Source organism: Lepidochelys kempii, chromosome 27, assembly GCF_965140285.1.
Source record: "Lepidochelys kempii isolate rLepKem1 chromosome 27, rLepKem1.hap1, whole genome shotgun sequence".
NCBI lineage: Eukaryota > Metazoa > Chordata > Testudines > Cheloniidae > Lepidochelys > Lepidochelys kempii.
The window spans coordinates 9,522,084-9,549,944 of NC_136406.1; the positions used below are offsets into that span (position 1 = coordinate 9,522,084).

At 50.6% G+C, this 27,861-nt stretch overlaps 1 protein-coding gene across 2 annotated transcripts; it reads right to left on the reverse strand.

The window, feature by feature from the left end:
- Positions 1 to 1,188: 1,188 nt before the first annotated feature.
- CYB561 (cytochrome b561) lies at positions 1,189 to 27,814 on the reverse strand. 2 transcript variants are annotated; one of them, XM_073326005.2, is made up of 7 exons: positions 27,708 to 27,814; positions 9,576 to 9,643; positions 8,345 to 8,590; positions 7,072 to 7,170; positions 6,584 to 6,687; positions 6,075 to 6,232; positions 1,189 to 4,294 (listed from the first exon to the last, which is right to left on the reverse strand). In XM_073326005.2, the coding sequence occupies exons 3-7, from the start codon at positions 8,547 to 8,549 to the stop codon at positions 4,099 to 4,101; spliced, it is 762 nt and encodes a 253-aa protein (XP_073182106.2). In that variant the 5' UTR covers positions 8,550 to 8,590; positions 9,576 to 9,643; positions 27,708 to 27,814; the 3' UTR covers positions 1,189 to 4,098. The 2 variants fall into 2 exon arrangements, with proteins under 2 accessions (XP_073182106.2, XP_073182105.2); XM_073326004.2 differs by lacking the exon at positions 9,576 to 9,643 and having other exon boundaries at positions 27,708 to 27,813.
- Between the last annotated feature and the right edge of the window lie 47 nt (positions 27,815 to 27,861).

The window sequence follows — 27,861 nt, forward strand, 5'->3', positions numbered from 1 at the left end:
GAGTCTGGCCTGGTGCTTTCCTCATTGCTGCAGCCTGAAATTAAGAGAATTCAGTTGTGTCTTAGCACAGCCACACAGAGATGCAACGAAACAGGATGGCATGCTCCACTGCGGGAGCCTGTGTTATTGTATGGGGGTGGGGGAGAGTCTGCCCCCTCGTCATTCCTGCTGGATGCAGGAGAATGAACCAGTCTCTTCCTCTCCCCAGCAGAGCAGCTTGTATGTGGATCCCACAGGCTGCCTCCATCTTCTTATACCAGTTCCACTATTCCCCCAAGAGGAAAAGGTTCATTCCAGCACCCTGAGCTGTTGATAAACAACATGACCTGGACTAATAGACAGCTGGTATTGCAAGGGAATTTAGGTGACCACCTAACCCAACAGTCCTTATGAGCCTCAGCTAAAATACGGAAGAGCCTGTTAGCCACTCCTCGTGATTGGCAGCTGCGTAGTTAGAACAGATTTTTGTTGGACTAGCCTGCTTCCAGCAGCCCTGCAGAGCACCTGAGCATGGCGAGCACGATGCTTACCCCAGTTGGAGACCGGCTGCCTCAAGGCCCCTGCGGTCTCTTGGGCTGGCTGCTCGTGGGGAAGCATTGCGTGACTGCACTTTAGCAACCCACCTTCCCAAAGAGACGGCCCAGTGCCACGCTGGCCTTGCCCTGCTGGTACCGCCATGCGGCAGCACGCCGCTCACACACCCCAGCATGTGAGTGGCTCGCTGTCTAGCTAGGCACGAGAGGTATTATATCCCACTCTCCTCTGAGCCACACTGGCTGCGGCACCCTTGAAGACAAGGGCAGTAGCTGCACAGGGGCAATCCCGCAGTTAAGCACTGCACTCAGTGCTCCATCATGCTGTGACGCTGGGCACAAGTTGTATGGGGCCAGATTACTGAAAGGTAGGTGGGTGGGTTAGATGCATGTTTAGGCATCTAGATGCCTTTACAAATCTGGCCCTTAAACTAAGTCTGAGCCCCTCAGGACCAGGCCCCAACTCACACACCCAAGCTATGGGGGCCTTAATTTACGTATTTGCTACAGCTTCTCAGAGGTGATGGATATATCCTTTATTGAAAGCAGGCAATGACTGTGAAGTAATCAGGCTGCTCAATCTGTTGGCCCCAGGACTACCCGAGGAGTTGTGCTTCCTTTGGCCAGCTAGAAAGAATACAAAGAGTGGCACATGCTCGTTACCAGGATTTATTGATTGACTCAGGTGCAGTACAGTACAGGCAAACAGAATTCAAACAGGTTTCAGAGTAGCAGCCGTCTTAGTCTGTATTCGCAACAAGAAAAGGAGGACTTGGCACCTTAGAGACTAACCAATTTATTTGAGCATGAGCTTTCGTGAATGCATCCGATGAAGTGAGCTGTAGCTCAGGAAAGCTCATGCTTAAATAAATTGGTTAGTCTCTAAGGTGCCACAACTAGAGTTCAAACAGACTGTCTAGCTCGGCATTTCATTAACAGGTTTTTTCCTTACTAGCAGTTATGAGCCACCAGCCCCGTGCACTGATTGCGGCTCCTTCGACATGGCTTTAAAGATATTTTGTTTTAAAACAAAGCCTATACAATAGTCATTCATGTAAACATTAGCTGCAATATTTGGGGTCAGTTCAGGAATATGCATTTGGCGTAGTACAAGAATCTGCTGCGAATACACATTGCTGGCAGGCGTTTTCTCAGGGGACTTTACACCCTCTGTTTGATACAAGTTTGTTGGGTTTTTTTTTTTTGGTTATTGGCAGTTAGGGCCGTGTTTCCCTTCCCAGCAGTGCACTCATCTCTAACAGGGTGTTACTTCTCTGAGCAAACCTTACAGAGTTGGCCATTTGTTTTTCAGGCTAAAGGGACTTGCCTTGGTCCTCCTGAGAGACAAGATCAGCCTGAAGAGTGGGTGAAATCCTGGCTCCACTCAAGTCTGGGGAGAGAGGATTTCAGACACTGGCTGTAATAGTTTTGCACAAATTTTTCTGCGCACACCCTTCATTCGCTCCTCTTCCCATAGTCAGGATAAGGGAAAACAGCCGTAGAACAAGTCTTTCAAAAACCAGCCAGGCCCCCCTGCCATTGTTAGAAAACGCTCTAGCCAGATCTCTCTCCCTACAGAAGTTCCAAACGGACCTTTACTTAAGTGTGTCTCTGGCAGTGGAAGTAAAATCTGAGCTGAGGTTTTCACAGGGGACTAGTGATTTTTGGGTGCCCAGCTTGAATGTGGAGTTAAACAGAGCCAGCATCACTCCAGAGGCCCCTGCTCAGCGGGGGGGGGGGGGGGGGGTCTGAAAGGGAGGCTGTGGTGGGAGCGGGGTTAGGATGGGCAGGCGAACCCGCAGCTCTTTATTGGGCTCAGGACACTTTAGGGGCCTGCACTGAACAGAGGCTGGGGAAATGTTTACAAAGAAAATCAACAGCCACGTGGTGAAGTTTTTCTGGGTTTACGAGCAGTATCTGCTAAGTAACAGCCAGGACCCTGCTGTCAAAGCGCCTCGCCCCACCGTTATCTCCCAGCGCAGGGGCTCTCCACCTGTTCCTTCCAGAGCCCCTCCCCTCAACAGGCGATAAAAACTCCACAGCAACTGCTTCTCTGCCTGTAAAAGCCAGGGCTGGCAAGCAGGGCAAGTGCCCGGGGCCACACACCACAAAGCTGAGTCTATTAACTGTAAGCCGGGGGGGGGGGTGCTCCGCCCACCCTTTGGGGAAAGGCCCTAGGATGACTAGAAGGCTCTAAACAGGCTGTTTCTAGTCTGCGGGATACTTCAAACCTAGATCCCTGCCTCATCCTGCTAACAAAGCTGGTGTGGGGCGTGCAAGAAGGGAATATTTAACAGGTGATCAGTACAAAGACCCTGCAGGACAGGCGAGGTCTTTGCTGCAGTATCACCAGGCACCAGCAATGCCTGAAGTCCGGCATCTAGTTACCGAGAAGAGCAAACAAAGGGATAGATGGGAAAGTTCTGCATTTTAGATGTAAAGAAAAGCCACTGCATGAGTGACCCATGGCCAGCTGCCAGACAGGGGCCGTGCTCCCTGCAGTGACAGCTGGGGGAAACCAGCCCTTTACTTGAACATAATTTTTAAAAAAATTCACTGCCCACCCAGTCACTAGCCCTCACCAACCAGCACGTCTGCTCTGCCCAACATCAGCTGGCTGGAGCTGCCAGCGAGAGCCCTGGGGGCCCTGTCAGGAACGAGAGGTACCAGGGACAAGGATTTCTAAAAACACTGATGTTTGGGCTGGGCTTAAGGGCCAGGGGTGTTATCTTCCTCAGGGCAGACAACAGCACACGTCCCCGCCGCCGGTTCTGCTGCCAGCAGGGACCTGGAGAGGCACTACGCTCAGGACATGGCTGCAGAACGGTCAGGGCTAGACAAATGCCACAGCCAGAGAGGCACAGAAAGCTTTGGCATTCAACATGGGGAAAGGGGCTCACTGTGTGCAAGTGAGGGAGGGTTTAACACCAGGGTGCTGGAGAACTGGGGTTGGTATTAACCATACCACTCAGCCTTCTCAGTGAACTCAAGAAGGGATAAGAAGTCAGTGCAGGCAACTGAAGGAGCGAGCCAGGCCCTGACCTTCGGCCACCCTGGAGTTAGTGGTCCTCAAGCTGCCGTGCCAGGCAGGCTGGGAAATGGAAATGCTGCAGTCCTGCTGTTTGAGGGGCAAGGGATCCAGCCCCCAGTGGTTTGGAGAAGGAACCAAACCCCCACCAGCAGCTCAGCCAGCTGGGAACGCCCCTGAGCCTGGCACATACAAAGAGCAGCTCCCATCCCCTGTGATTTGGGTGGCAGGGGAGTGGCCATGGATAGCATAAGGCCTCAGTGGGAGAACGTGGCTCAACCCAGGGTCTCAGAGCACCATGATGCCAGGTTGGGGCTGGGAGAGCTGCTACATTGGCACACAGCACCCCTGCAGACGGGGGCTTAAAGCAAATGCTCCCCCTCACACCAGCTGTACGCGTAACCACCAGCAGGTGGCAGAGAGGTAACAGCAACACCAACACACCAGCAACAGACCCTGGTACATGCAGGAGTGAGCAACGACCACAAAGTCCACCCCAGCCCTGCCTTTGCGGGAGCTCCCCAGCACAGGGAGCCATCACTGGCTGCCGCTGGGGCTCTCCCCCTTAGTGAGGGTTTTAAAATCCATGGACAGGGCCAGCTCCTCAGCCAGGGGCGGCCGCTTCCACTCGTCCCGCGTCAGGATGTAGCCGATCACCAGCCCAAAGACGATGAGAAGCAGGCCCAGGATGTTGGCCAGGATCCCTTCAGGCACGAATGAGCTGTAGGTGGCCCTGCAGGAGCAGAGAGGGGCTGTGCTGAGAACAAAGCTCCCTCCAGCAGGGAACACCCAGAGGAGGAAAACGTCTGCCCTGCCACACAAGTGGCTCCCTGGGGTTCAGCCCAGACCTCTCTACCAGCTTCTCCCACCCACGGCCCAGGAAATCACACCCAACCTTCCTGAGGCTGCAGTGGGAGCGTTTCCTCTCCTCTGAGGCACCTGTTCATGGCCATGGCCAGAGGCAAGAACACATGCTAATGGTCTGGTTCAAGATGGCAAACACTACAGCTGCAAGAAATGCTCTCCAGCTACTTTGCTGCCTCAGGCAATTGCCTGTTCTAAAACGGGGGTGTCACGCTCCCCATCACAGCAGCAGTATGGCAAGTGAGCTGCAGAGCCATATGGAGCCAAATCTGCAGCAGGGTTTCCTAGAGCTGTGTTCGAGGTGGTTTGGGGGCGGGGGGGACTGGGAGTCTTGCCTGCAGTGAGAAGGGCTTTGAAGTGCTATTGCATCTCCCAGCCATTTTGGGTCTGGGGTTAACCGACAGCTGACACCGCCCCGCCTGCACATGCTGGAGGGATCAAAGAAGGGGGTTTGCCATTGGTAGTGTAATTTACACTAACCCACGTCAATTCTCCCCCTCAGAAACAATCCTGTAAAACGTTTCAATCTACGTTTTCTACTGGCAAATTCTTCAGGTGAAAGATTTCCAGCAGCTCCAATCATTAGGGGGCCGTGGGTAACCCTGCTACGTCCCTGGAGGGGCGGTTCCCCCAGCTCACCAGGGAAAGTTTTGCTGGTACTGGCCAGGGATTCTTCTGTATATTTTTGCCACAGGGGCCATTGTCTTTGAGAAAAGTCAGATTTGCCCACTGAGGGCCTGAACCAGCCAGGGGCTGTCGTCACACCCCCACACCCCCCAAGGGAAGGCAGATCAGCACTTATGTTGCTAATGCTGTTGTAGGCATTACAAAGTATTCTGGGAAGGGTTAAAGGTGAGAGTGTGGGTGAAAGGTTCCTTTGCAGGGCCAACGAGGGGGAAAACAACTGATGTCGCATCCCTAAAGCCAGGATGTTTTGGGAAAAACTGAAGAAGCCACAAAAGGCTGGCTTGGACCCAGTACAAAGAGCACAGGGGGGCAAAAGTCCCGGACCAAGATGCCCCCAGAGGACCCTAAGGTTTAAAACCCTCCCAAGAGCTGAAGCAAATTGGAGATTGGCAGCGGACCCTGGACAACCCGTGCACACAGGACAGTACTCCCGTCCACCCCTCCCCCTCTTCTTCTTACATTACACCCAGGCCTGGCCAGCCTCAGGTAGTGCGGGTATGAGTATGAAAGTGGGTTAGGGCTTGGGGCACCAACGTTTTCGTCCTTCCTTTGAGTGACGTGGGGAGCACACATCACTCTCCGCTGTTATTTTATTATTTTATCAATAAAGCTTTAAAACTCAGTTGCTTGATGTGCTCCATCATCTCCCCCTCCGACGATCCTGTGGCCTGAGCCTGATCACCTGACGCCTCCGGCAGATTGGGAACAGAAATCTGTCACAGTTTTGGTGGAGAATTGCTAACAAAATCTATCAAACTGAACGCCCCATGTTTATGAGATGTGAGGGCCCTCACACTGAGGGAGGTTCAGTGATAGGATTGAAATCTGGATCCGTACGACCCATTCACTCAATTTCCCAGGGAGGTGCCGGCCTGTGGCAAGGGTGTCTTTTTCTAAACTCACGGGGGACGCTGTGAATTTCAAAGGGCAGAAGCTGCAACCCAGATGCTTCAATCACTTACTGGATATTGAAGAGGAGCAGCTCCTTGATGCCTAGCAAACACGTGGCAATGGAGAGAACGAGGAGGAAGACACCGAAGAAGACGTGCTGTGGTTTGTATCTGCTGCGGAGTGAGAAGGACGTTCCAGGAAACAGGAAGAAGCTGAAGCCCATGAGCCACTGGAGGAGAAGAAGAAAGTGCAGAGGGGCTTAAAGGACCTTTCCCTGCAGAGCCCAGGTTTCCCACTGGAATTTAGTGTTATTACAACAGGCCTCAGAAATTGGAGCAAATAAGGTCCTGGTCCAGCTAACCAAGGATGGCGAGTGTGGGCTAGTCCAGCCAAGCCCTGCTTAGATGCTGGCACAGCCGCAAGCTCCGGCCTGCAGCCAAGGAACAGAGCTTGGAGATTCAAAACAAGCTGGGGATACAACCCAGCAGTCCTGACTCCCAGCCCCTGCTCTAACCACTGGAGAACTCTGCCTGTCGGGCACATACATAGCTCTCCTGAAGGGCACCCTCCTCCTCCTCACCTGGATGAAGTAGAGGCTGAAGGCTGTTATTCCACACCAGCTATGCAGGCTGTACATGTCGGCAAAGCCTTTCTTCCTGTGGTAATCGAACACGGCTATCACACCTGCAGGGACGGCAGGAAGCGGCCGGTTAAAGCAGGGCTCTCATCAGCACTGGAGTCCCATTCGTTAGCCCAGGTGCACCCCCCCCTCACTTGGGGGTCCAGCCTGTAAACAGCAAGGCCAGCTGGACCCGCCCCCCAACCTGGCATGGGGAGAAGAGCCTCAAACCGCAGGCGCTGAGCCTGGGGAGCAAAGGCTCTGCTCTGGGAACCTTTCTGGGATGATCTTGTTGTTGTGACAGAAGAGGGTGGATTTAAAAGCCTCCTGAGCAGGACGCCGCTGACCCGCTGCTCTTGGAAGCCTCCAGCCAACACAGTGGCCTTAGGGGCAGGGGGCTGCCATGTGGGTCCTTCCAGTCACCTTCCACTGTGGCATCCGAGACTCACCCACAAGGGCGATGACCAGCGCAAAGGCGTGGAGGAGCCCATGGAGGATTTTGACCGAGCGTTTGGTCTCGTTCCTGAAGACCCGGTAAACCAGAAGAGCTGGGAGAGAGAAACGTGTGAGAGACAGGCAGTGGGGGTGGGCAGGGAACAGCCTCCTCAGCTCTGCAGCCCAGAGCAAAGGGAGCCTTCCCCAGGCCAGGTGGGCTAAGCGCAGCAAATGAAGCCTGGGAGCGGTGGGGTCCCGGGGCCCTGAGGAGGGAAGAATCAGCACTAAAATGAATGCATCAGAGCCGCTGGAGGGAGGCAGAGGATGACTCATGCTGATGGGAGCATAAAGCACTTTTGTTCTCCCAACTGCCTTTTCCAAATTTAATTTGCTACAATTAATCTTTTAAGCCCCAGGGACTGTCTGGGGGGCACCTGCTGATGCACTTTCCCCATCACGACTCTGTTCAGCGGCAACTGGTTCTCTGCTTAAGTGGCCGTCTGGGAGACGATTACTGCCTCCAGCTCTCCAGAATCACATTAGTGTGAAACGGAGCAGGGCCCAACGCCGACCTCCAGGCAGCCCTGCTAAGTGCTCTGCCTGATGCGGGTTCTGTGTGGGTAGTGAGAGCAGGAATCTCACTACCCGCACGCGGCTGCTTTTCATAGGGTTTCACTGCACTGTCACCAGAGACAGATGAGGGATCTGGTAACATCCTACTTCAGCACCAAGGCTGAACAGGTACGTGCCTCGTACTGAAGTAACCCAGTGCAGACAGGGTCAGTGCACCTATTACTAGAGTGACCAGACAGGAAGTGTGAAAAATCAGGACAGGAGGTGGGGGGTAATAGGCGCCTATGTAAGACAGCCCCAAATATCAGGACCGTCCCTATAAAAATCAGGACATCTGGTCACCCTACGTATTACCCCAGCTCCAGTCCCCATTGCTAACACCGGGGGGACAGCTTTGTCCTTGGCCAGGTTGGTTACCTGGACCGATTTACCTTCGTAGTGTCAAAGCCCTAATACTGCTGAACCGCAGCCATGCAATGAAAGGTATGAAGGCCACGATCCCAAGCCAATTACTCACATGGAAATCAGGAGTCACTCCATTTTTAAGGCTGCACTGACACACCTAGACTTTCCAGCGAAGCAGCCGGAGGCATCTGTGTGATTGTGGCAGTGAAGGGGTCATTTCCAGCAGAGCTCAGAAGCCTGGCTGAGAGGTAGGTAGCGTTTTGAATGCTCTTAGCCCTTCAGCAATTCAACATCAGGATCCCAACTTACCATCCCCTTGGAGGAAGACCATGCCAATGATCATGCAGAGAGGGTGGACGTTGAACTGCAGCGCACTTTCCCAAGCAATACCACCCCGGTATTGGCCCATCCAGGCTCCGGTCATGGCAATCACAGTCAAACCTAACAGCTGAGAGACTGCCATGTAACAGGAGAGTCCTGCTGGGCTCGAAGGCCTTGTGAGACTGTCCTCCATGCCAGGCGAGGCCAGGGACACTCCTGGGACAAAATCTCAGACTGCAAGAACAAGGAGAAAAGTGATCAGCACGGCAACCCAACAGCATGCTGGGGACACTGGGCTGCCCATAGGGACCAGATGTATTTCTCACTCCTCTTCACCAGGGCTGTGAACTCTGCTCAACTTCTACTGAGATCAATCTCAGGGATTAGAAACCTGCTATCAAGACCCATCCCTAGTTTTCCGCCCATCCTGACTCAGAACCAAGTCTCCCCAGAGCAGCTTGCTACTCAGCTTCAGACAGGACCTGTGAACCCTAATCCACCCACTCCCAGCTCTAAGAGAGCCTATGGAGCTGGCCAGCCCACAGCACCTTGCTCCATTCCTCGCACTCACTGCTCTGTAAAACCAGCCCAGATACTACTGTGCTGGACGTAGAGAAGTGCAGCTCTGACACTGCGTTGCTGGCATGTAGACAGGCAGCACTCGGCTGTTGAATTTAATTGTCTTATTCAATATTTATCTGGAGGGAGACGCACCCAGAGGGAGGCAGGCTGGGTACTGTGTCTACGCCACAGAGACAAACCCACGGCACAGGTCAGTGGACTCCGGCTCACAGGGCTGGGGCTGCTGGGCTACAAATAGCAGGGGAGCTTAAACTGGAACATCTGCACTGCTATTTTTAGCCCCGCAGCCCCAGCCCCACAAGCCTGAGTCCATTATTCCAGGCTCAGCGACTCAGGGCCATGGGGTTTGATTGCAGTGTAGACACACGCCTGGGCTAGGATTCCCCTGGGGGTGGATTTCATTTTAAAGAACTAGAAGGGAGAGGGCCGGAAACAGTTCTGCCAAACTAGCCAGTCAAGTTTTTTTTCCACTGAGCTTAGTGGCAGCTTTCAGTGTCTCCCCTCATTGGCCAACACTGCTCTAGCCCTGACCTGCCTCCATACAGACAGAAGCTTCCTGGTTTGCCTAGAGCCAGTCAGGGGACAATCACGGGACAGGGTTAGCTTGCGGTGTTATAACGATCTCTCAAATGCTCACCTGCTGCAAGAGGTTTGGCTGGACGACTTAGCACAAACGACACGTTTCAGAGGGGCAGCCCTGTGAGTCTGTATCAGCAGAAAGAACAAGGAGGATTTGTGGCATCTTCTGCCCCTCCACTCCCACGAACATGATACAGTTCTGTGGTGACCTAGAATCCTATTTTCGACGTCTCCGACTCAAGGAATATTTCCAACATACCTCTGAACAACATACTAATCCACAGAGACCTCCCTACTAACACTACAAAAAGAAGGATTCTAGGTGGACTCCTCCTGAAGGTCGAGACAGCAGACTGGACTTCTACATAGAGTGCTTCCACCGACGTACACGGGCTGAAATTGTGGAAAAGCAGCATCACTTGCCCCATAACCTCAGCCGTGCGGAACACAATGCCATCCACAGCCTCAGAAACAACTGTGACATCATAATCAAAAAGGCTGACAAAGGAGGTGCTGTTGTCATCATGAATTAGGTCGGAATATGAACAAGAGGCTGCTCGGCAACTCTCCAACACCACTTTCTACAAGCCATTACCCTCTGATCCCACAGAGTTACCAAAAGAAACTAAAGCATTTGCTCAAGAAACTGCCTGAAAAAGCACAAGATCAAATCCGCACAGACACACCCCTGGAACCCCAGCCTGGGGTATTCTATCTACTACCCAAGATCCATAAACCTGGAAATCCTGGGCGCCCTATCATCTCAGGCATTGGCACCCTGACAGCAGGATTGTCTGGCTATGTAGACTCCCTCCTCAGGCCCTACGCTACCAGCACTCCCAGCTATCTTCGAGACACTACTGACTTCCTGAGGAAACTACAATCCATTGGTGATCTTCCTGATAACACCATCCTGGCCACTATGGATGTAGAAGCCCTCTACACCAACATTCCACACAAAGCTGGACTACAAGCCGTCAGGAACGCTATCCCCGATAATGTCACGGCTAACCTGGTGGCTGAACTTTGTGACTTTGTCCTCACCCATAACTATTTTGCATTTGGGGACAATGTATATCTTCAAATCAGCGCCACTGCTATGGGTACCCGCATGGCCCCACAGTATGCCAACATTTTTACGGCGGACTTAGAACAATGCTTCCTCAGCTCTCGTCCCCTAACGCCCCTACTCTACTTGCGCTGTATTGATGACATCTTCATCATCTGGACCCATGGAAAAGAAGCCCTTGAGGAATTCCACCATGATTTCAACAATTTCCATCCCACCATCAACCTCAGCTTGGTCCAGTCCACACAAGAGATCCACTTCCTGGACACTACAGTGCTAATAAATGATGGTCACATAAACACCACCCTATACCAGAAACCTACTGACCGCTATTCCTACCTACATGCCTCCAGCTTTCACCCTGACCACACCACACGATCCATCGTCTACAGCCAAGCTCTGCGATACAACCGCATTTGCTCCAACCCCTCAGACACAGACAAACACCTACAAGATCTCTATCAAGCATTCTTACAACTACAATACCCACCTGCTGAAGTGAAGAAAGAGATTGACAGAGCCAGAAGAGTACCCAGAAGTCACCTACTACAGGACAGGCCCAACAAAGAAAATAACAGAACGCCACTAGAAGAAAAGGAGTACTTGTGGCACCTTAGAGACTAACCAATTTATTTGAGCATGAGCTTTCGTGAGCTACAGCTCACTTGGATGAGCTATCACCAGCAGGATAGTGAGTTTGTGTGTGTGGTTTTTGGGAGGGGGGCGAGAGAACCTGGATTTGTGCAGGAAATGGCCCAACTTGATTATCATGCACATTGTGTAAAGAGTTGTCACTTTGGATGGGCTATCACCAGCAGGAGAGTGAATTTGTGTGGGGGGGTGGAGGGTGAGAAAACCTGGATTTGTGCTGGAAATGGCCCAACCTGATGATCACTTTAGATAAGCTATTACCAGCAGGACAGTGGGGCGGGAGGAGGTATTGTTTCATATTCTCTGTGTGTATATAAAGTCTGCTGCAGTTTCCACGGTATGCATCCGATGAAGTGAGCTGTAGCTCACGAAAGCTCATGCTCAAATCAATTGGTTAGTCTCTAAGGTGCCACAAGTACTCCTTTTCTTTTTGCGAATACAGACTAACACGGCTGCTACTCTGAAACTTGTGGCACCTTAGAGACTAACCAATTGATTTGAGCATAAACTTCCACAGGCTAAAACTCACTGCATCGGATGCATGGAGTGGAAAATTCAGTAGGAAGATTTTTTTTATTTTACACACACAGAGAACATGGGTGTTGCCATACTCACTATAATGAGAGTGATCAGTTCAGGTGAGCTATTATCAGCCCCGGGGGTGTGTGTGTGTGTGTGTGTTCAGTATTCAGAGGTCCTGTCTGTACTCCTCGTTCTTTTAGCATAGGTAGTGGCCACACTCACGGCTAAGAATGAATAAGGTGAACAGACTTCCCTTTCCTTACCCACCAAGGGGTCCTTCCTAGAGCCTCCCCTCTCAAAAAAAAAAAAAAATCTCCATTTTATCCTCACTGGGAACACTCTCACCTTCTCCTCCAGCTGATGCCTCATGTGGGTCTTATTTATATTATAAATTCTTTGGGGGCAGGAAACAGCCTTTTTGTTCTGTTTAGAAAGCAGCTGGCACAAAGTGATGCTGGTCCGTGACTGGGCTCCTATATACTACTGCAGTGAAAGATATTAACATAACTCTGGGTTTGTAAAGCATTGTATCAATGGGTCTGACCAGGGTAGCCAGCTCTTGAGATTTTATCACGAGTCTTGCAATTTGGTGATTTTCTTAAAGGCCAGCTCTTGGAGTCAGGCGTGAGAGAATTGCCGCTTTCTTTTACAAAGCAAGTTTGCAGCACACATCATTGCAGAGAAAAGCTTGAAACCGTGAATCCTAAAGGCTCAAAAACCAGACAGCAGATAAAGCAAACTTTAAAATAAAAATTGGGGACCTCCCTCAATAGCCATGAGTTTTCAAAGATAATGGCCAATGGCTCTGCAATCCCATCTGCCAACTCCTTTAGCACTCTCGGATGCAGCGCATCCAGCCTCATGGGCTTGTGCTCATCCAGCTTTTCTAAATAGTCCCAAACCACTTCTTTCTCCACAGAGGGCTGGTCACCTCCTCCCCATGCTGTGCTGCCCAGGGCAGCAATCTGGGAGCTGACCTTGTTCGTGAACACAGAGGCAAAAAAAGCATTGAGTACATTAGCTTAGATTATTGTGGGCAGTGTTGTTGTAGCCAGGTTGGTCCCGTATCTTGCTAACTGAGACCGTCATAAATGTATGTTCTGAGTGGAAAATTTACTTATGAATTTCAAACTATAAAGGGTATGTTAGTTTGTTGTGGGAGTACTTATCAATTACATTTTTACTGTTAACGCTGCATTTCGGAAATGACTTTGTTGCTCATATAATCAAAACACCTTAGATGAAGTTTTCTTATGTAAAAAAGTAAAACTTTATTAGGCATTTATTAATTTTAACACTTAAAAGTGTTTTTTTTCCCCCAAGCCGCTTGGAATGTTACTAGAGATAAGGGTTTTAATAGATTTAGATACAGTCAGGCCTCCATTACCCGGTGGTTATGTTCTTGAACAAACACCGTGCAAATAGAAATCACGTAAAAAGACACCAAGGGTCTATGGAAAATAAGGGTTTAGGTTCCAGGCTCACAAGACGACCTCCCTAATTTATCCCATACTGTACAGGTTTTATTTTAAAAAATTAATGAAATTTAAACTTGCTACTAACCTTTACTGATGTTGAGAATGAACTTGACGTGATATTGCTGATGTTGAAGTCAGAACTCTGAGGGTTTGTCTGGGGAGGCCGGGGAGCATGGAGGCAGGAAGTATGGGGCAGGAGGAATCAGGGCCACCTCCCCCTCCCCCTCCAGCAGGCCTTACAGGGGGCAACGGATAATCTGACTAGAGGCCCCCTGGCCCCAGGCACGCTCCCGAGGAGTAGCGTCGGGGCGCGGTGGCTTGCCCCACTCCGCCCGGCACTCCATCAGGGAATAGGGTCGTGGCACAGGGGCTCGCCCTGCTCCATCTGCCTGGCATTCCAGCTGGGGAGCGGGCAAGCCCCCATGAGCCAGCTGGAGTGCTGGGCAGGCAGGCGGAGTGGAGCAAGCCCCTTGCCCCACTCCCTGGCTGGAACACCGGGTGGGCAGAGCGGGACAAGCCCCTGACCCTGGTCCCCAGCTGGAGCACCGGGCAGGCAGGCTGGCAGAGTGGGGCAAGCCCCCGGGTCCATGCCTGGGGTGGGGTGGGGTGGGGGCCCTGGCCGAGTGTCCATTGCCCCCCGCAAGGCCAACTAGAGGGGGTCATAGAATACCAGGGTTGGAAGGGACCTGAGGAGGTCATCTAGTCCAACCCCCTGCTCAAAGCAGGACCAATCCCCAATTTTTGCCCCAGATCCTAAATGGCCCCCTCAAGCATTGAACTCACAACCCTGGGTTTAGCAAGCCAATGCTCAAACCACTGAGCTATCCCTCCCCACCTCCTGCCCCCCTCCTCTGCCATTGCCCACCCACCCGAAGTCAGGACCCACCCAAGTGTCCCATCCTGGCTACGCCACTGATCTGCACATCTTGGCAACCATGGGGCACCGTGTAAAAGTGAATCCATACTTTGTACAAAAATAAAGGGTCACAATTTATTGACCATGCATAACAAACTGTGCAAACAAACAAAAACACCCACACATCCTGTAAATTGAGGCCTGACTGTAACCATTGCTTTCCTTATAAAAATGGGGTTAGAATAATTTTATTCATTTAAACAGTGGTACAAACAGCTGCAATAGGAGGAATATTTAATTTACAATCTCTATTTAAGTAGCGCACTGAATAATACTCAGTGAATAAGTGACTTTTTTTTCCATTTTGTTCAGCGTCCACCTCAGACATTGGGGGTCCTGAACATACGCCGCCATCTGCAAAACATACAACTTCAGAGTCATCAGTGCTGCAGCTACATGTTGGACAGTAATTTACTTCTAGTTTAAAAAAAAAAAATCTTCTCATCCAATAAATCCATGGCTGAGTTTGTCATCAGGACCAGAAAATTTCAGCAAGAGATTAAAAGATTGCTCAGTTCACTTATACAACATATTCTCCCTTTCGTTTTGTTCAGAACAAACATTTCATTGAATGGTTCAATCATTACAGGCTGAGCACAGGTTGCTGGAAGGATCCTGGATACAATGTCTGAGAAGGAAATTGAACAGCATGCAAAAAACACTGACAGGAAATTCATTAGTCTGAGTCTTGATGGGTGGAGCAGCGTACACAGTGCTTGTGTGACAGACATCCCCTATTGTGTTATCTAACAGGAACAATACAACAGGAAATGCCCATACAGCAGAATCCTTAAAAGTAGTAACAGAAACAGCTATAACATACTGAACAAGAATTCAAGCATCAAGTATGTAGCTGTGTCATAATACTGCAAATGCAGCAAGGATGAGAAGAAATCTAGAAGAACATAATGAAAGGAAGCTGAAACTTATAACATGTGGGCGCAATTCTCATTTGAGGCCTCTTTTAGTCAAAGACTTAAGTACAACTCCAGGAATAAAGGAAAATACAGCTGAAATGGCAAAATACTTCCATAACAGCCACTCTGCGTCAGCATCAAAGAGAAATACAGAAGGATCCAAACTAATTCTTCCCCTAGATGTATGATGGAATTCAGTGGTTGACAGTTTTGAGCTATTTATTAAGAATTGGCCTATTCTGATAGCACTGTGAAGACAATGACAAAAAATGATGGAACCATCACAGCCAAAGTAATCAACATTGGACTAAGGAGAAATGTTGAAGATATGCTGAATGTACTGAAACCTATTTCCATAGCCTTGGACAAACTGCAGAAAGACTGCTGCAGGTATTGCTGATGCTGTTGAAATTTGGAGAGAACTTCAGAAGACATGAAAGAAAGAGACCCGGCAACATAAGAACATAGGAATGGCCACACTTGGTCAGACCAAAGGTCCATCTGGCCCAGTATCCTGTCTTCCGACAGTGGCCAAGGCCAGGTGCCCCAGAACAAAGTTAAGATGCAGGCAGTAAACAAGCGAATGGATTAAGCACTTACTCCACCTCATTTTCTTGCCGTTATTCTCAACCCAAAGTGTCAGAGTAGATACCTAACTGCTGAAGATGTTGCCAACCATAACAGAGATCAGAGCTGGAGGTGAGCATTCAAGCAGTGCATGTGTGCTGATGTTGCTTTAAAGAAAGTCAACACCACTAAACTGGAAGTCACTAGCTAAGCATCTGGAACCAGAGTTTGTTGAAGAGCTAAACCAGCTTCTGACAGCAGTAGCTTCTATGCCTACAGAAGAAACAATATTTTCTTCATTTGAACTAATTCAGTCAAAGTTGAGAAATCGATTGGGAGTTGAAAATGCAAGAAAACTTCTCTCTTCCAGTCTATGAATAAAAATGGAGGAGGGAGGGGTTGAGATCTACCAGTTTAAAAAGTTTGCAGGACACCCTAAGTAACTTAGGGGACAGTTGCCTCATTTTCAAGAAACATAGGTGAATACAAACTTAACTTCCAGTCACTTTCACTTAGGCAAACTGAAAATTTTCACAGACTGATCTGAAATAATCAATTAATTCACTGACTGCAGTTAATCCCTCTGTTTAATAAGTCATTCCACTGTAAATGTGAAACATGTTTTGATAAGATAAATTTGCATCTAACACATGTAAAGTTGTTTTGTTTAATAAAAATAAATGTTATATGTTGTGTGTGTTTAATTCCAGTTACCATCCCAACTTGACACAAATCATGAGCAAAAAGTAAATTATATAGTAAATGATATACTGATTTACTATTTTATAACATACTAAAAATGTATAGTCACTAAGAATCTGAAAATATTAAGCTATATAATTGCTTAAATAAAAGTACACAATTCTAGTGTACCCTCCTAGGTAGCAAACAGATACACCAATTCTAGTGTAAAGCCTCTATTTAACTTTAAAATCAATGTGTTTTAATGGTTACTCAACCAGTGAGAATGCACTTTTCTTTAGGATATAACTGAAGAACAAACAGAAAAATTGATTAAAGTCACTGATTTAAATCGAGGTGTTCCATTTGGTGATTTAAATCAATCCACCCTGAGCTAAGTGCATGATTTTGGGGGCTGGACTCATGATTTTGAATCGCTAGTAGTTGGCGATTCAGGGACAGAGTGAGTCAGCATTAAACGGCAAAACCTTTGCTCATACAATGCATTGTTGAAGGGAGGGCTCCCAGAAGGAGCCCAAGATCTTGATTGTTTTGCTCTCTGCATAGAGCAAATGGTCTTTTTCCAGCACTGGGCTCCTAAGTGAAACCCTCAACACCTAGTCTCTGCTGGTATTCATGATGGAGTGCCTAGATCTTCATTAAACTTAAAGAGGCAACACTTCGCAATTGGGAAGCAAGAAAACCAAGCAGGCAGGATTTTTAAGACCTACTTAGAATAAGTGAGCGAGATGAGATGGACATAGAAGTGCTCTGGGGATGAAATATAATGCTAGATTGGATTTGTGTCTGGTGTTGGTCCCCATAACAGAACTGTCAACTGCTCGGCATCTGGAGTGCTGGGAGCTGTTGCAGGGGAAGATTCTCACTCTCTCTCCACCAAAGAAGGGAAAATGGGTGCAGATGACAGCAGCATAGCTACACCTGCACAGCCCCTAGTGTAGACGCAGCCTACGCCGACAGGAGGAGTTTTTCCATCAGCGTAGTAACACCATCTCCCCAAACGGTAGCAGCTAGGTCGATGGAAGCATCCTCTGTCGACCGAACTGTGTCTACACTGAGGGGTTTGTCGGTGTCGGTCAGGGTGCTGCGCAGATGTACAGGTTTTCAGTGTAGACCAAGCCTCAGTAATTGCTAATAGAGACCTACTGAAACAAAAGTCTGACATGCCGCAGCCTTTCTTGGGAGGTAATAGAAACAGGGATAGAGAAAGTGGAGAAACCCAAAGCTTGAATAGCAATAGGTCCGGGGAGAGTGTGAATACTCCTGGTACATGGAATTTTTTAACCTAAGGCTAGTAAGCACATATCTGTATTGACAGGGCCTTCATTTATGAAGCAGGGCGTTCAAAGGCTCTAGTATCGGACTTCCTCGTCCCCAGCATCCACCACAGGAGAGGAGGCCAACTCCCTCTGATGCTCTCATCCTCTACCACTCACAATTTGGCATGAGCTGTGGGTACTCAAGAGGGGACCAGGGCAGGCAGAGCAGAGATGCTGCACAAAAGGAATGAAGCAGGTTGGCAGAGCCAGGTGACCGGGCAAAGCCTAGGCCAGGTGACGCCCTCCCTTCCATGTTTATCCAGCAACTGGAAAGCCATGTTGACTTTCAATTCTGCCCAGGCACCAGAGCAAACACAATGAATTGTCCACCTGGCCCTTTATCTATTCCCTAAACCCGCATTAGGGCTACAAATTAACTTCTGTTAGGCAGTGGCAAGGGCTAGGTAGGGTTGCAACACCATTTCTGTTGCATAAATAAGTTCAGCTTGGAAACTGGTATGCCAGTTCAGAGTCCAAGGCAGAGCAAGTCATGCAAACTGGAAGTCATTTAGTCAAGTGGTTCCTGAAACAGCAGCATTCCCGCCCCCCCCCCCCAACCCAATTTTAAATTTTCAACTTGGAGGGGCACAGAAATAGGGGGATGAGCCCACTGGCGGTATCCATATGGACCTTATCCCACTGGAATGGCTCTGTTGGATGCTTACTCCACCACCACATATCCTGAGCCCTGAGGGAAGGAGCAGTGGGTTGGGAGTGAGGAGATCATGAATTCAGTCCTCCCCCAGCTGTTATTAATGTTTCTGCGCACTTTACACCAGTTTTTATTGACCCAGGCTGGCCTCAGGGACTGGCAGCTATCAATCTCCCTGTGTTACAGAGAAGATAACGGAGACTGCACAAGGTCACTTTAATTAGACTCCAATATTGCAGACGCAAATTGCTAAAGGCTATGCAAACAAATGGACAAGCCTGTGAAGGCTACATGTTTGCCTCTGTAACAGCTGCTTTACCACATCTCTTTGCTGAAACCAGGAATCCTATTGACTGTGCAAACCACTTGCAAAGTGTCTTGATTCAAGAGATAAACAGGAAGGTTCCCATTCACACCTGCTGCAGACTCATGGGAGAGGCATTTTGCTTCCACAAATGGAACTTCTGTTCCACCAGAACAGCTAAGGCTGCAGTGAAGTCTGTTTAAAACCTAGTTGTTGTCTCCTCTCTAAAATCCATTTTAAAAAAAATCAAGCAAGGCTGATAAGACAGATAAGACTGATAGGGGAGAGGCTTGGCAAAGGTTCCATATGTCACATCTGGGACAGCCAAGAACAGAACCAACGTGAGCCTGTCATGCTGCCTCTCCACCAGGCACCGTGCACCAGCAGGGCCTTCATTCCCCATAGCCTTCCCAGAGGTGGGACTTCAAACCTTATGTACTGTTTCATTGTTTCCTTGTGCTCCCCTGTCTCTCTATATCCATCTGTTGTCTCTTGTCTTATACCTAGATTGTAAACTCTTTGGGGCAGGAACCATAGAATCATAGAATATCAGGGTTGGAAGGGACCCCAGAAGGTCATCTAGTCCAACCCCCTGCTCAAAGCAGGACCAATTCCCAGTTAAATCATCCCAGCCAGGGCTTTGTCAAGCCTGACCTTAAAAACCTCTAAGGAAGGAGATTCTACCACCTCCCTAGGTAACGCATTCCAGTGTTTCACCACCCTCTTAGTGAAAAAGTTTTTCCTAATATCCAATCTAAACCTCCCCCACTGCAACTTGAGACCATTACTCCTCGTTCTGTCATCTGCTACCATTGAGAACAGTCTAGAGCCATCCTCTTTGGAACCCCCTTTCAGGTAGTTGAAAGCAGCTATCAAATCCCCCCTCATTCTTCTCTTCTGCAGGCTAAACAATCCCAGCTCCCTCAGCCTCTCCTCATAACTCATGTGTTCCAGTCCCCTAATCATTTTTGTTGCCCTTCGCTGGACTCTCTCCAATTTATCCACATCCTTCTTGAAGTGTGGGGCCCAGAACTGGACACAGTACTCCAGATGAGGCCTCACCAATGTCGAATAGAGGGGAACGATCACGTCCCTCGATCTGCTCGCTATGCCCCTACTTATACATCCCAAAATGCCATTGGCCTTCTTGGCAACAAGGGCACACTGCTGACTCATATCCAGCTTCTCGTCCACTGTCACCCCTAGGTCCTTTTCCGCAGAACTGCTGCCTAGCCATTCGGTCCCTAGTCTGTAGCTGTGCATTGGGTTCTTCCGTCCTAAGTGCAGGACCCTGCACTTATCCTTATTGAACCTCATCAGATTCCTTTTGGCCCAATCTTCCAATTGGTCTAGGTCCTTCTGTATCCTATCCCTCCCCTCCAGCGTATCTACCACTCCTCCCAGTTTAGTATCATCTGCAAATTTGCTGAGAGTGCAATCCACCCCATCCTCCAGATCATTTATGAAGATATTGAATAAAACCGGCCCCAGGACCGACCCTTGGGGCACTCCACTTGACACCGGCTGCCAACTAGACATGGAGCCATTGATCACTACCCGTTGAGCTCGACAATCTAGCCAGCTTTCTACCCACCTTATAGTGCATTCATCCAGCCCATACTTCCTTAACTTGCTGACAAGAATACTATGGGAGACCGTGTCAAAAGCTTTGCTAAAGTCAAGAAACAATACATCCACTGCTTTCCCTTCATCCACAGAACCAGTAATCTCATCATAAAAGGCCATTAGATTAGTCAGGCATGACCTTCCCTTGGTGAATCCATGCTGACTGTTCCTGATCACTTTCCTCTCATGCAAGTGCTTCAGGATTGATTCTTTGAATCAGGATTGAATCTTTTCAGGATTGATCTTTTCGTGCTGCGTTTGTACAGCACCTAGAACAATGGAGACCTGTCCATGATGGGGGCTCGTAGGTGCTCCCATAATACAGATAATAACCCCCCTCTATACTCCCGAAAAAAAACCAATTAAATGTTACAAGGGGGGGGGGGGGAAGACCACAACACAAACTTACATAAAGCAGGACATGCAGTTACAGTGCAGCTGCACACCCAGCTCTAACTCTGCCCTAGCAAGGGTGCCAACAGAACATCACAGTACCTTACTCCTCCCCAACACACAAAAAGCTACTTTCTATGTGCCCACCACAATTCCAGATCAGGACCTCTACTCACACAGTCCAACAGGACCTTCAGTGTGGTCTGAGCAGCAGCACTGACCTGGTTGGGGGAGAGGGGAGCTGCTACTGGTTGATAGATCACACCAAGCTGCCTTTCCTTCGTGTGGCCGGTTTCACAAGCACAATGCAAGAGCTAAAGATGCACTAAGCAATTTTCTCCTCGCAGGTTAGGGAAGAGTTTCCCACCACTGAAGGAGGACAGGACAAGGTGTTGGTGTCTCAACATTAGTGGTCTCTTTTCATGTCACACAAACGTTCTTTTGGAGAAAAGGTAACTATGTGCTAGCTCCCAGCGCCGGGGTGCGGGGTTTTGAAGCCTCTCAATCTGGAAGGGTACAGGAGCAGCAGGCAGCATCGTTAATTCCACCTTGAAGTTTCTGTGTAAGTGACAGAGGAAGATTAAAGATGCCAGTTGAACCAGGGGAGATTTATTAAGAACACACACACACTTCACTCCTAGCCAGAGCTGCAGGCTTTATTGGATCATACCCGATAAGTGGATTAAGACAACTGGCTTATTCTATTAGATTGCATTGAAAATGCCAGCTGTGTGCATGTGACACTTGCAGCCTGCGGGCAGAAGAGGCTCTGGAAGGGTCATTAGGAATCAAAAAGCAGAGGAGTCTTAAGGCAAGCAGCAGGCACGGTCCCTTTGGGAATATTAAGGAACTGGGTCATAGGGCTCCTCTCTCTCAGCCAAAGGCAGGCACCTCTATTCCCACATATCTCCCGGGGCGGGGATGGGGACACACGACACACTTGCAAACCAGCTAACAGCACTTTCCTCCTGAACATGGAGTGGGGACATCAAGGCACCCACCAATGTTGGGACAAGAACTCTTCGCCAAGGGAAATCCTGCCCCTAGCCAAGAGGGAAGGGGAAGGAGAAGGAAGAGATGCAGCCCCCTTATCTAACCCCATAACCTCAGAGGCAGCCCCAAAATTCCTAGCCCTAAATTAAGCCACCAGTGGACAAATGGCCATTTGTCCATCCACAGTACAAGATGGTTGGAGTCAGCCCCCACCGTCCTACAAGGGGAATCAAAGAGCCTTGGAAAGCTGTGTACAAATACCACTTGTCATTTTCCTCCCTCCAGTCCCCACACCATCCAAGGCAGTCCGCTGCACCAGGATGGAGTCCTGGAGACAATCAGACACCAGAACTGGCATCACCAGCTATTTTTAGGGCACAGAATCCAGGTGCCTCCTGCAGAGCTCACTTTTCAACCCAGGTACCGGGGGAGTTCACCGCAAGGGTTGTTACCAGGCTGGGAAAGAGCACGACACGGTTGTGGTAGCAGCAGGAGAAATTGCCACCACCATGACAGAACTTAGATGGCCCTGGCAGTGCATGTGGCTGTAACAGACCTTCTCCCAGGGGCTGGGCACCAAACCAGAGAAAGGTTCATGGCAGGTAAAAAAGATGGGTGCAGACAAAAAAAGTCACTAGGAAATATTACGGACAGCAAAGCACACACAACATGGGACCTGAGATATTAACCCCTTACAGGTGCAAGGGGAACTAATTCTACTAGAACTTAGCTGTGCATTGCTATAATCGTAAAATGGCCTTCAGAAGCCTCATGTGCGGCTGACTTAGGAGCTATCCACAGGGCAATGCTGTTTACATGAGTCAGCCTGGAGGTGGATCTGGCTATAAGTGTTTTGACTTGATGCTCTGCCCCTTAACAACCAGATATTCCAAAGGCCTCAGCTCCTATCTAGGTATGATTATAAGCGTCCAGATTTATGGGATTGCTCAGCATGCTGGCTGTGGAGCAAACAGGCCATCGGTGTCAATGGGGGCTTAGCCCTTTCAGAACATGGCCCTTGTTGTGGGTTCTGCGCACTTGGAAATCTGGCCCTTACCATCTAAGAGATTCCTGGTCTGCAGAGAACAGCTGAACACACAATAGCAGGAAAGACCTTTACAAAGGAAGGAAACACACTCATCAAGCTGCTCTGGTGTAGACATTGCTTTTGTTCTCTAAATCTAAAATAAAGGTCACTCTGACTTAACTACATGACTACTCTTTGTGCCTGGAGAAACATAACATGCTGTAGGGCCAGGGCATCAGAGCAGTAACCCTGAAATGGAGCGAAATACAGACGAAGATTAACTTGATAGCATGAGGGGATAATGGAGATGTGTTCTCTTCAGGGTCCCCTCGAACCGGTACCACAGGGGACATTTTCTATTGAGGAGGAAAAACCCCTTCTCAAATATTATTGCAAAGGTTAAGATTTTGTCACCATTATTTTTAGTAAAAGTCACGGACAGGTCGCAGGCAATAAACAAAAATTCATGGAAGCCCGTGACCTGTCTGACTTTTACGAAAATTATGGGGGGAGGGACTGAAGCCCAAACCCTGCGGGGTGCGGGAGAAGCATGAGCCCCGCTGCAGGCAGCTGAGGTCCCCGGGGCCCCTGCCAGCTAACCGGCCCTGCCACCTTGGGGCTGAAGCAGAAAATGTCAAGGAGGTCTCTGAAAGTCACAGAATCTGTGACAATCTTATCCTTAATGGATACCATAAGCAATAAGAGAGTCTCTCTCCATTCCCACCCACCTAACCAGCAATGGAAACACCCAGTGCAGGACAGACCCTCTGCCGCTGCAGCACTAAGGACTTAAACACCAGCTCGCCTCACCCCTCTTTGCGAGCTGTGCAGTCCAAGTCACAGTCCCCTCACCCCAGTTCCCCCATCCCTTTGCTTGCTTCCATTGAACATCTCAAGCAGCTCCCAATGACAGAAACTAGGAGGGGACCATAACTTAAAAGAAAAACAAGACATGCATCTGGAGTTGCTACCTGCCCCACACCCCCCCAATGGGTGGACAGACTCCACCCAAAAAAAATAAATACACTTCTACTGGAAAATACAGAGATCAGTCTCAAGTCACTAAATCTCAGTATCAAGATCCCACACAGTTAGCCCTGCTACTGGGGCTGGTCAGTGCTGCTGGTCAGAGCCCCACCCCACACTCCCAAAATTAAAGCCTACAGAGTCAGTGCTAAACTAGTCAGAAGAAGACTCACATGGACTCCTAGACAGTCAGTCCACACCACACTTCAGTCTCGAACAACAGCAAGAACAGCCCCTCTGTGATTCAGTATCATCTGCCAAATGACAGCTGCTTACCCAATGCTCTCAGCTGTGCTGGATGTTTCAGGCTAGGTTAATCACCTCCTGACAATCTGCCTCAGCTAAACTGGTAACACCTGAAGCAAGATCCCCAATTAAGCTCTGCATGCTGCGAAACAGACACCCAGAAGCAGTTAACCCATTCCGCTTCACAAGGCAGTTGCTTTGCAGTTGTATGAAATGGTAAAGCGACCATCGCTGGTAGAGGTCTGTGTTCTTGTGGACACTTACAAACAGGAGCACAACACATTAGTGCCAATTCTCAGCTCCCAATCATTTAGCCACTGACATGATCCCCTCATGGGCACAGGAAACAAGTGAGACATGTCCTGTCGGAGCCTTGAAATAAAGCATCTGACAAAAAATAAACGAATGCAACCACCCTAAAGAGAGTTTTTACAGCTGGTCATTTAACAGAATCAGAAAGTTAGAGGTGGAAAAACCTTATCTGGCTGTCCAGTCTGTCTCTCTGGGCATCTTCTAGTCCCTTGTCCAATCCGATTTTTAAAGTCCCCAATAATGGGGCTTCATCCTTTTCAATCCTCCTTCAAATACAGCTCACACCCTGGAGCTTGTTATATCCCAATATTCAGCCTACACTTTTCCTTGATTTCATCCTATTACTTCTAGCTAAACCTCAGGTTACTACATAAAGCAATTCCCTCCTTCTTTGGCCTTAACAGTCTGCAAATATTTGCAGAGTGTTAGACCCTTCCTTAGTCAGCGCTAACCAAGCTATACAACACCCAGCTAAAATTGTTACAGCTACATTTTCACAAGAGCCCATACATCAGATGCAAGTTGGGTGCTGAGTTGTTGGGAAAACCTAGCTGTATGTGGCACAGTGGAGCTGCTGGGTGCTGGGCACTTTTACAGATCTGACAACTAAGTAAGCAAATATGGGATTAGCTCTTCTGGAAATTCAGTCCTGATTGTGGATGCTGAGTCCTGGGAATTCTAGCCCTTGGCTTAAAATTTCCTTATAAATCAAACCCTCCAGGTCAGGTCAGTTGTTATTCTCTGAACACTCTCCAGTGTCAATAGTGTTCTGGTAACTCAGTGCCCAAAGCAGAATGCAATATTCTAGGTGGGGGTTCACCTTGCAGAGAAGCACTCTTTCCTCCCTGCTCTGTGAATGGTGTCTTTTTTAGGAATTTATCTGCACCCCCCATTTCCACAGCATATGAGTGCCTACGATCTTTAATGCAGTTAATCCTCACACATCCCTAGGAGGTAGGGAAGTGCTCTTACCCTCTGCTTACAGATGGGGAACTGAAGCACTGAGGCACTAAATGACATGCCCAAGATCACACCAGAAGTATGTGACAGAGCAGGGTCCTGGGCTAGTGCCCTAACCACTGTGCCATCCTTTCTCTCTGCAATCCAGGATTACACAGCCCATTGCAAACTCCTGTCTAACTTGCTGCCCACTCTTGCCCCTAAGTCTAGTTCATCATTACAGCTGCCTGGATATTTCTCTCACATTGAACACATGTGTTTCAGATCATTTCTGAAGTCATTTGGTTTGATCTGATAGAATCCTGTGAGTGCTGACTGATGGAAAAGTACAGTTACTTGGGGCACCCCCACCAGGAAGTGAGGTCTGCCTAGCATATTTTAGGGAAATAAGAAATCTATATGGGAATGTGAATCTTTTCAAGAACCAAGTGTCAATAAATTCCCCAACCAAACCCAAGGGAAGGAAAGGGAGGTTAAGAGAAAAGAAGGCTATTTAAAGTTTGCTAAATAAACAGTTTTGGGGCAATTGTTATAGGCTTGTAGAAACTTTGCAGGAGAGAGAGAAACAATCCAGTCCCCCTGGGGAAACATTCTCCGCTCTTCAATTTCTTCAAGTGCTTGTGATGTAACAATGAAATTATTGCCAACAAACTGAAGCATAAGGCAGCTGGATAAGAGAATACAAAGGACAGGGTGGGTGGCACCTGGCTTATGGTCCTGCCTGAAGGCCCCTGCCCTCTTGTCCCATCACTAAATGCAGCTCTCAGATATCACACAGCTTCAGCACTGACTGACGAAAGGGTCCACCTGCTGAGCAGGAAACACAGCTGAGAGAAAAGGCCTGTCCTCAGTTAACTGAGGAACCAACCCTGACCCATTAGAAGCCTAAGCACTTGCATTCCAGCTACCCCCCTATACAGTAGCCCCCATCCTGTGCCCAATTACACCTTGCATGCTGGGGCCTCCAGCCCCTACCCCAAAGTCTTGCCACTATTAAGCGTTCGCTTTCCCCCATGCTTAGTGCTAGGAGCTCAAAAAACCCCACGGGTCAAACAGATGATCCAGGTATTTGCTCTTCCCAGAACCAAACTGCCCCTCACCCTGGCTGCCTGGCATGGGATGGTGCCCACCACGGAGAGTTTATGTGGGTCACTCAGGGTTTAGTGCAGGAACCGCTGGATACTTGTGAGCTCTGTACGCGCCCAGCCTGGCTCAGCCCTCGGCCAGTGTAGCCAGCCTCCCCCATGCCAGGCGACCAGCGTCAGAGCAAGGCCATCCCTGAGCGCCAAGACACCCCCAGCCTGGCCCAGGAGACAGGGGCCTGGGCAGCCAGACTCCTGTGTGGGGCGTAGCTCTTGGGACCAGAGAACGCCCGAAGAGCTCTGCGGGGGGGCTCAGAGACATGGGGCTGGAGGAGGGGGTCTGGGGCTCAAAGACACTGACCCAGGGTGTGTGTGTGTGTGAGTGAGTGAGGAACTCATCCCTTGGGGCTCGGAGGCACCGACCCCGGGGCAGGGGGGGGGAGCGGGGGTGTCTCCACCTGTGGGGCTCGGAGGCACCGACCCCGGGGCAGGGGGGGGGAGCGGGGGTGTCTCCACCTGTGGGGCTCGGAGGCACCGACCCCGGGGCAGGGGGGGGGAGCGGGGGTGTCTCCACCTGTGGGGCTCGGAGGCACCGACCCCGGGGCAGGGGGGGGGAGCGGGGGTGTCTCCACCTGTGGGGCTCGGAGGCACCGACCCCGGGGCAGGGGGGGGGGAGCGGGGGTGTCTCCACCGGTGGGGCTCGGAGGCACCGACCCCGGGGCGGGGGGGGGGGGAGCGGGGGTGTCTCCACCGGTGGGGCTCGGAGGCACCGACCCCGGGGCGGGGGGGGGGGGAGCGGGGGTGTCTCCACCGGTGGGGCTCGGAGGCACCGACCCCGGGGCGGGGGGGGGGGGAGCGGGGGTGTCTCCACCGGTGGGGCTCGGAGGCACCGACCCCGGGGCGGGGGGGGGGGGAGCGGGGGTGTCTCCACCGGTGGGGCTCGGAGGCACCGACCCCGGGGCGGGGGGGGGGGAGCGGGGGTGTCTCCACCGGTGGGGCTCGGAGGCACCGACCCCGGGGCGGGGGGGGGGGGAGCGGGGGTGTCTCCACCGGTGGGGCTCGGAGGCACCGACCCCGGGGGGCGGGGGGGAGCGGGGGTGTCTCCACCGGTGGGGCTCGGAGGCACCGACCCCGGGGCGCGGGGGGGGGGGAGCGGGGGTGTCTCCACCGGTGGGGCTCGGAGGCACCGACCCCGGGGCGGGGGGGGGGAGCGGGGGTGTCTCCACCGGTGGGGCTCGGAGGCACCGACCCCGGGGCGGGGGGGGTCGTCTCAGCTTTCGGAGCACACGCACCCCTCCCCGCACGCCCAGACGCTACGGCGGTGGGCGCAGAACAAGGGCCCCGCCGTCCTCTCACAGAGCGGGCTCCCGCTTGTCGCCCCCGCCCGACCCGGGCTCCGGGCCTCGGGCCTCGGGCCTCGGCTCCTACCTGCGGCGTCGGGCTCGGGCCGCGGCCGGTGTCAGCGCCGCTGGACCGGGCCGCCGCTTCCTGCTCCCGGGAGGGGCCGGGGCCGCGGCGTTGCCACGGCAACGGGCTCGCTGACTGGCTGCGGCTCCTGACGCCCGGGGCGGGGGGAATCGTG